Source organism: Atta colombica, unplaced genomic scaffold (genome assembly GCF_001594045.1).
Source record: "Atta colombica isolate Treedump-2 unplaced genomic scaffold, Acol1.0 scaffold47, whole genome shotgun sequence".
In the NCBI taxonomy this organism is placed as follows: Eukaryota; Metazoa; Arthropoda; class Insecta; order Hymenoptera; family Formicidae; genus Atta; species Atta colombica.
Genome location: NW_017259536.1, coordinates 1516673 through 1526161, shown reverse-complemented (window position 1 = coordinate 1526161; position 9489 = coordinate 1516673). Strand labels below are relative to the sequence as shown.

Below are 9489 nucleotides of genomic sequence, written 5' to 3'. Positions count from 1 at the left end.
TATATATATATATATATATATACACTCGTAAGATAGCGAATATTGGTATCATTTTCGTCAATCAACTTTTCCTCTTTTACGCCTCATAAATACGATGTTCGGACGTAAGTGGAAAGATCAGAGATAAACTAGAGCACAAGTGACGCGTAAAAAAAGAGTATGTTACTTACGAATTTATTTTATGGAGTGTGCTTTTGGATGTTGAATAATGATACTGGAATTACATCAGCGCGAAAATTTATACCGAGGAAAATTTTAAATGTGCAAAGAGAGAAAGAGAAATAGAGAGAAAAAGAGAGAAATATAGGAAGAGATTCAATTTATAAAGAGGAAATAAATCTTCATTCTCTCCAGCAATTATTGATCATTTCTATAATTTAAGGAATGGACCTCTGAGAAAAAAGCACGCTTTTGCTCACGAAAATATTTTTACAGTTTGCTATGCAACACAATTTTATACAAATCACGAAAGCAAATGAATATAAATTATGTAATACGCTATAACACTGGAATTTTATTTTTCTCTTTGTTTCAGATGGCATTTAATGTTACGAGCAAAACGAGGAGGCTTCATCTATCGCGGAGACTTGTATATTCGTGCGTGGGAGTTACAAAGCGAGTCTCGTCAAAGGACTCATCAACATCAACGGAATCTCTGTATATCGGTTAGTAGTTTCGGTCATATGAGCATCGTGTGTATAGTAGCAAAGTTTCAGTTCTCATATTGCCGTCTGCTATCTTAATACAATAGTACTTTTGTCTATCATAAAATGGATAATCTTAAAAGTTATTACTAGCACGATACGATGCGCGAATTTCTTTCGTTTCTACAAGACTGATTAAGATTCTTTGGTCATACCATAATTCTGATTAAATGGATGTAGTTCCGTTTAGTCTCTTTTCTTCTGTCTTTCATCATTCCGGTCCCATTTCAACTTAGTTTTCTCAAGAATGACTTGTTCTACTCATTAAAGATTTAAGTACTTGCACATTTAGCCACACATTATCCTCTTATCGTTTTGTCTGGATTAAATCGCTTTTGTGATAATCACATGCACACTGATAATAAAGCTGCCTTTTTGCTAGAACATTTATAAAGCTTTAGAAATGAGAATACTTTTCTGAAGTCACGCAAAGGAAAAATGCAGCCTTTTCTCTTTTTTTTTTTGTTCAACGAATTTGTACGTATCAAAGAAAGCATATAAACGTACATTATGCACATACTTTAAATTTTGATCACACATATACATAAATCATAAATCAAAATTAACTATAAATCATAGTGACATGATAGAATTTGAAATATTTGGGTGCGCGCAAAAGTAACGTTAGCCATGACTAAAAGCATGACGTGTACAGTGAGTAAAATTTGTCAAAGTTACATAATTCTGAAATTGTATTTAGCTCAACTAGAAACTTCTGTATTTAAACTGATATTCAGCATTAATATTCTCAAGTTCTCATATTCTCTCGGTATTCAAAAGCAATACTATTAATTAATTAATGTATCGTATCATTACTATATGTAATTTAACCATTTAACTTTTGCAGTTATGTGTCTTCAAATGTAATAATCGTTTAATATCGCGTTAATTTCGTATATCAATAACGTTCTTCGCATTCATCATGAACAATCGTGAGTGAGTTACGCGTAGCAGTTTACCCCAGTTTACCCGTCCGTACAACGTACGCCGCAGTAATCTGTAAATCACAGAGAGATCGCAAATTTCGCTGGAGCATCGGCAATTGTCTGTTGTAGGAGAATGGATGTTCGAGACCGCGCGTGGCCAGCGTGTCGGTGCAACTCGAACAAGACAGCAACAAGTCGGAACAGCTGCAACGGACGCCGCGTTGTAACGTGCGTACTTGCAGACAGCCAAGAAAAGGGAAGACGCGTGTAACCGCGCCCACCCTGCTCGTGCAGAATTTTCTGGAGACGCTTTAGTCCGCCCCAATTGGGGAACGGGTCTACCTCCTGCTCGTTCGCCAGCTGAAAACAGGCCGTGAAAGATGAAGGAAGAAGCGCGATACTTCGACCGCGTAGCAGCCTCGTCCGACGATCGTCAGCGACGAAGAGAGTCCTATTATAGTGGAATGCCTGAATATTTTTCGTATGCTGTGTTTGTGTGCTATCTAGGACCGCAAGCCCGACCTGTCGCGGATCAATCACGATAACGAAATTTAAGAAGGTACGCATATATCGTTATCGTTTATATATATGTGTCCTCGCGTTCTTCGTGGCATCCTGTTTATCCTGTCGATCGGACAGCGACGATGCGAGTCGCGGTTCTCTTCGAAAAAATAAAGTCGCTAATAAAAACAAAAAATAAAGAAACAGATGCCTGCTCCGTAGATAATCTTTGGCTTCGAACGTCGATATAACGTTCTGAAATCGTTCGCCAGGACAAATGACAATGTGCGCTAATGGTGAGAATCGAATGCTAGAATTAAATTCCTTGAAAATTATTTTGCCACTTTTAAATTCAATATAAGAATATTTAACGAGAGAGGACCAAGGGAGATTCGAGCGAACTTAACTGTGTGCGATAAACGATTATAGCAAGTTGGTTAATAAACGCGTACTTAATCAGATATAACTTAGAGCCGTGTGCATTCAAGCGTGTATCTACCTATACTTTTGAAACGTGATAATTGTAATTGGTAATATAGTTACATATAGTACGACGTGTTTCTATAAATATTTGCTGTATCTCGTGTGTGCTTTCAACGTTTTTACGATGTCCGTTTCGGTGCAGCTTTATCGCTGCACCGTTGTATATGTAATACCAGAAAGACGAAGTATTTTAAACAGTATAAAAAATTGAGGATTGCATTCGTGAAAAATATCTCTCGACATAAAAGTTTCGTTCGAAAAGTCAGCGAAATTACAATTATTTCAAAAATACTTGATTTATATGAGTGTCAGGTTATCATTATATTAAAAATAAATTTATCTTGTTTTCAAAGAGAATTTACCTTGTTTTCATGTACGCATAAACATTTATAATTTTTATTACCAATAAACACATACATACACACACACATACGCATACACATACATACACTGTAAGAAATAAAATATTAGCTTTAACTGAGATATAGTGAACTTCCTGAGAAATGCAAAAGTGTTAAAATTAACATTTTGTTATTTTAACATTTTTGCATATCTCAGAAAGTTCATTATACGGCATTAGGTTAAAATTAACATTTTATTTTTTTACATACACAATCATTCTTTGAGATATAATATTTTTTTTTACGCCGAAGATGAAAGCTGTACACGAAAAATGAAATTATGATGAATTTTATCTTTTTCATAATAAAATATGACAATAGCACAATGCATGAGAAGAGAATACGCATATACTTTTGAGACTCTTTTTCTCGGATCGTACTTTGTGTTCCTCTCTCGTAGATACGCAATTTTACGCACGTAAATACACGGTGCCAATACTAGGGTAATGAATGTGCCGCTAATCTGTGGCATTTGGTATGGCTTTTGTATGAAAATTAAAGAAACAAATAATTTTAAAGAAATACATTCTTCGATGAGCTTGGTACGGCAATGTTCTATTGCAAGTATATCGTAAAAAAGATTTCTATGAAAGCTTTTTTCAACATTTATGAAAAAGGGAGAGAGAGAGAGAGAGAGAGAGAGAGAGAGAAAGAGAAAGAGAGAGATTATCTCTGTAGTATTTTTTATATTGATTAAATATTAATATCAAAATTATATTACTTTGACTGTAATAAATAAAAGAAAATTGAAATTAAATAAAAGAATTAAATAAAATATTGCTGGAAACATTTAAAATAATTTAGTTAAAAATAATTAATTTAATTAAACCAATTTTATTTTGTGATTAATAATTCAGCATATAACGTAGCAAAACAAATAAAATATAATCTGTCAATATTATTATACAATGTGACGAATTTAATTTGTATGTTACTTTACGAATACTTGCAAAACTTTGTCAAAACTTAATAGAAGACCAATGTATATACCTGTATACAAAAAAAGAAATGTTACATCGAAAATTTTGTCGATGCTTATTAAACTTCTCTACTATAAATTATTGTCATGTAATATCGTTATAACAAACTCGAGTAAATAAATTTTGGCCATCCGGACACAACGGCCTGTGGTATTTCGCAGAACGCTGCGAATAATGGGAAAAATGCAACGAAACGAGAATAAGATCTAAACTATAATGGTATATGGAAATGATAATGCATATGTATGAAGTTACATTTTCAGTTACTATATTTTTCTGTCTGCGACTCTTGTTTATTATTTGCAGCTCGGATATCTTTATTGCAGTATTTTATTTTGTGATAAACATTAAATAGAATATATCAAATTTCTTCGTTTTAATTTGTATCTAATATCAGAGTTACAACATATAAATTATATTTATTTAATACTTTTAGATTCTATGTAGGTGAATATATAAATTTGATTTTTTTATATATTATCCTATATTAACAATCAATCAAATTGGAAAAAAATTTAGTTAATAAAAACGTTAACATAATGTGTAAATTATGCGTTAATCGGCCAGCGTCAATCAGAGTTGCAAAAATTTTGCGCAAGCATATACTATCATTATAATTAAGAGATGAGGAATCAAGCTTTCTCCTCGTAGAAAACATATGAATGAAGCTATTAAAATAAGAGGTCATAGGAGAGTTGCTCATTAGCTAAGGTAAGAAATAAAATACGTGGAAGCTAATACATTTAATACAAGGTATGGAAGTGAGCTGAGTATTCTATTTTTCGTACATTTAAGCCTTAGGCTTTTCTCCAATTTTAATGGAAAATAAGCATTTAGCATCACTGCATTTCATTATGAATTCCATGAGATAGCATAGTTGCATATATAAAAATTACATTACTCGTGACAGATACGTCTATTCTGCTATATTAGGGAAGACAATTTTGTGATATTACGTAATGGTAATTAAACGTTGAAAAAATCCGACGGTTAAAAATAATTTGCAATTCATATAGCTGCAGGAATTGAGCCCCGTACTTTCTATGTAAATGTCAGCAAATATAATTCGATATATATTACAATACATATTTTATTTTTATTCTAACAATCCCTTTTTTTTTATCAGGACGTTTGGCCGATCGACAAATCCAACAGCCAATTAGTGTTATTATCAAACGGAACTAACGGGTGAAATGTATAATCATGAAATAATTAATATTATCGATCCGTTTAACAGCACAGACGAAAGAACATTTTTAAAAAGGTGTAAAATTGGAAAATTCGCGATATTGAAATGCGAAAGTTTGGCATTAGAAATTGAACGTGGGGCCGTGTATAATTAGCCGCAATTTAATTAGTCTAGGTTACTACTCGATAGACCAGTTTGTATATCTAATTACGATACGTTATTACTCATACTCATTGTGAATAATACAGCAATTATAAATTATCATAATAAAGTGTATGTTTATATACATATATCCACGTATGTTTGATTTATGTGCTGGTATCCGACAATATTGGCGATTCCAGACTACCCATACCTAATCAATTATCCAGTTTTCCCTCGTTTAATTATGGTCGTCCGGCCAAAATTGCGGTCTCGTCGACCAAGCTACGGCAAATTTACAGATCGCCCTTCCTCCCACAAGCATGGCAAGAATAGGTCGACAAACTTTAGCCGGAACTAACATGATAGCACGGCCATAATTTTCATTAAGTGTGTAATGTGCATTTGTTACTGCAATTGTAATAATTTATCGCAATTACGGATATGTATTCACCGAAAGATCATTTATTTAGTATTGTCAAACTGGTGCATTTGCTTAAATTGCAAGAATCATGTAAAATTGCATATATTCATTTCTCTGCCACGCAAATATTCCAATTTAAATTTAACGAATTTTCTTCGATATTGATTATTTAAATAAATTTTTTGTTTTTAAATAAATATGTTTTGTTTTAGAGTAATAAATTTGTCTGCGCATACATAGACTTTTCTATATCAATGAAACACGAGTCGACGTTGAAGGACCGATACCCGACTGGGATAAATAATCGTACGCGATTCTTTTCATTTTGTGAACAAATACGTGCACGCTCATAATCGGCACACACCTGAGCAAATCTACCAAGCCGCGCGCAGGTGGTTTTGAAGAGTCGCTGGCATTATGTTCGGCTCACAATGAGCGCGTACTAACACTCTCACTCTATAGTCGGCAACGCCTGGAAATAATGGAGCCTGCCGCAATGCAGAATTTCGGTGCCCCGGTAAGTATCGTGTAATTTTAACGGTAATTGCCGGCGGTTTAAACGCGCCACAATTGAAATAACTCTTATACCACACCACTATTATAGAATGTCAATATAAAAGGTGTGTGAGTAAAAATGAGAATTTTGAATTTTATATTATTATATAGCAGTCTCTCTATTTTTGTCTGCAGCACGTTATTTGTCAATTTTGACCTCAAAATGACGACAAATAATATCGAAGCTGAGACGCTTTGTCACCACGTCATTTATCAGAAAACGTTATTTACCTACATCATAACAATTTCGAATTATCAGGATATTCTTACATCGAGAAAGTTTTCTTCCTAGTTTTGCGACCTCAGTCTCGATTTTCTAAAAAGGGGTTATATGCTGCATTTCAGTCACGTACAGCTAGCAAATTGCTTTTCACTGAGATCTTTGAACTTGTAACAATTTTTCTTTTATCATAATGTCCTTTCGTACCATTAAATGCGCTAGAAAATCATGCGCCGATTCTGGTCAGCAACAACTATTCCTTTCCCGTAGTTTAAGTTCACGCTATTGACTTTTACGACTCTATATCTCATGTCTATGTAACAAGAAAGCGAAAGCATTTATAGATGCATTGTGCGCCAAGCCGCGCGTGTGCGATTTGATTTACATTGTGCGAAAGTCGGCTATCACATTTTCGATAGGCGGATTTGCCGATAATAGCAGATGGATCTGCATGATCCGGGAACCAAGTGGGAATACGAATCCGGACATTATCCTGGCACACCGTGACGGCTCGCTAACGTAAAACGGATGCATGTACGTTCCGCTGCATCGAGTATGGGTACGTGATCCGTATATATTCGCTTCAACGCAACGATCCGGGATACAAAGGTCACGCCTTCCTCTGTGCCTAATGACCCTTAACCTCTGTCCGGAAGTCTGGGATCTTTTAAACGTTGACGTGACGCTTAACGGCAGTCTGATGCAATCGACAGCTAACATCGTGAGATCCGACTTGCGTATTATTATGAAAGACAATAGCCGCCTGGCCGGAGTAGAGGCGGTCCAATGTCGGATATTATAATCTCGATTCCCCAATATTCGCGCTGACCATTAACGTCATCGATACCCCGAGATCATCGGCGAAGCTGATTAAACCATTTTCGACGTACGCCTACATTATTTACGCGCAGATTCGCGCAAAATCCTTGACCAACTATGCCCCATCGATCTATTATCTTCGTGTAAAGCGGATTTACGTACGAATACAATCGGCTGGTTAAATTAACGACCCCGTACTTTCCATCCCGCCGCCGCCGCCATGCATAGCCATGATGCATCGTCGTTACGATAAAACTCTCCTGGGAGGTATGCACGAGCGTCGGGATAAAGCACTGAAATATTAAATCGCGACCGGACCTTATTTTTATCTATCCCTGTGAAATCTCCGGATCGCAACGTATTAGACGTATTTCATAGAGGGACAAATTGTCTATATTGGTATGAGAAGAAGGAATCAGTGACACGAGAAAAGCATGGGTGTCGACACATATCTTGCGCCTATGTGTTATTTTTTTTCTTTCTTTTTTTTTTATTAACGTAATGTTTCTACATATATCGAATACGCACGTTACTTGTCGATTACTATGCCCTTCGAAAGTTTCTATTCCCTTGAGACCATTTTATCCTTACATTCAGTACATTCCTTATTGCCGAGTGAAATGGATGAGAGGGTGACCAACCTGAACGACGACGCTTTCCTTTCTGTCACGATGAACGTCGCGTGATAACGTCTTGAAAAGTATACGACAGGAATTTTCAATGGCATGAGTGGATACGAATGGACCGCGTATTGCAAAGAGTGAAAAGATTCGCTTGAAATCGTCTTACAAATCGATCGAATATTTTGGCCAGCTAGAAATATTAGATCAGAACAAAAATTCGTAGCGTTATTTTATTTATATTATGTTTATATTTTTTGTTAATTTAGCAATACCATATCATTCGATAAAGTAAAGTTTTAGCTTTAAAAATCTGCTTTTTACATAATTTTTAACGAAGTTATGAGATGAGTAATCAAAGTCGCTTCTTTTATTTAACTTTTATTTAACATGGTAAATTAATAACAAAAAACTTAGAAATATTTTTAAAAAATGATTTTGTAGGAAAAACTTTAAACTGTCATGTTACAGCATCGAAAATTCTTGCAAGTTTTTTTTTAGACACATGAGAAGCTCATAAAGAAAATTTCGCATTTTGCCCAACTCATAGTTTTCTATATATAAAAATTACTAAATTTACAGAAACAAAACATAATGACTTTAAAAAATAGAGAATTTAATTGTAAAACTTTTTTTCTAATATAAATTTCGTTCATTTTTAATGAAAATATAGCTGCTTGAATTTTGAAGTTTGTATAGCGCTACGAACTTTTGTTCCAACTCAATATTTCTACATGTCGCCACGTGCGTGAGTATTCGATAAATTAATATGCGACTGTAATTGCGAAGTAAAATTTATTATTTTGTTACACAGCTTCCGCAAACGAAATTTACGATATGCAAATCTATTTCCGATATTAATGTTGAACCGTCGCGCTATAAATAAATTTTTAGGCAGTTCTAACGGCATTTCGTAAACGACCGATTCATTGCTTCGTTCTTCCGTTCGGATCAGCAGATTTATGAAACAGAAAATCATGCGACTTCAATGTATAACTCTTTGTAGAATTCCACGTGGCAGTCAAATCGTTGGGTTTCGCACGCGAAACCATGATTAAATCACCAACAATATTTTTGTTGTGCATTTTTAGTTTTAGTTTGTACCTATCGTATCAAAAAGTCGATTTGAAAAACGAAACTCTATTTTAGTGAATACGACGAGGACTCACCTAGCTCGAGGAAAAAGTGTTTTATATTCTATCTACGCTTGTATCTATGCACTGACTGCAAGCGAAGAGAGGCTATAGGATTTCAATTTTGCCGAAAAGCAAATATTGTTGTTCGGTCACCCGAGTCGAAGATTTCCACCCCTTTCTCAGTGGCGCTTATTGCGCGTTAGGTAAAGTCAAATGTTGTACTGAACGAAATGGTCAAGGATGAACCGAAAGCACGTCAGACGGTTGTATCTCTCCCTGGTTCCTCGCCAGGAGGCTGTCACGTCTTCACGTAATTAAACTTCCGGGTCCGTCAGAGCTACCTGAGACCCATCCAAACACCGTCTAGGAGCCTGCAGCAACTGCCTTTAC

At 35.1% G+C, this 9489-nt stretch overlaps 1 protein-coding gene across 1 annotated transcript in view; it reads left to right on the top strand.

Moving 5' to 3' along the window:
- The window catches only part of LOC108691532 (transmembrane and TPR repeat-containing protein 1-like), a 140420-nt gene extending 138356 nt beyond the window's left edge, over positions 1-2064 (top strand). Inside the window, exons 14-15 of the mRNA XM_018199311.1 lie at positions 536-665; positions 1760-2064. Of these exons, the coding sequence (XP_018054800.1) occupies positions 536-665; positions 1760-1945 (316 nt within the window). The 3' untranslated portion in view covers positions 1946-2064. The remainder of the gene's footprint in view (positions 1-535; positions 666-1759) is intronic.
- The last annotated feature ends 7425 nt before the right edge of the window (positions 2065-9489 follow it).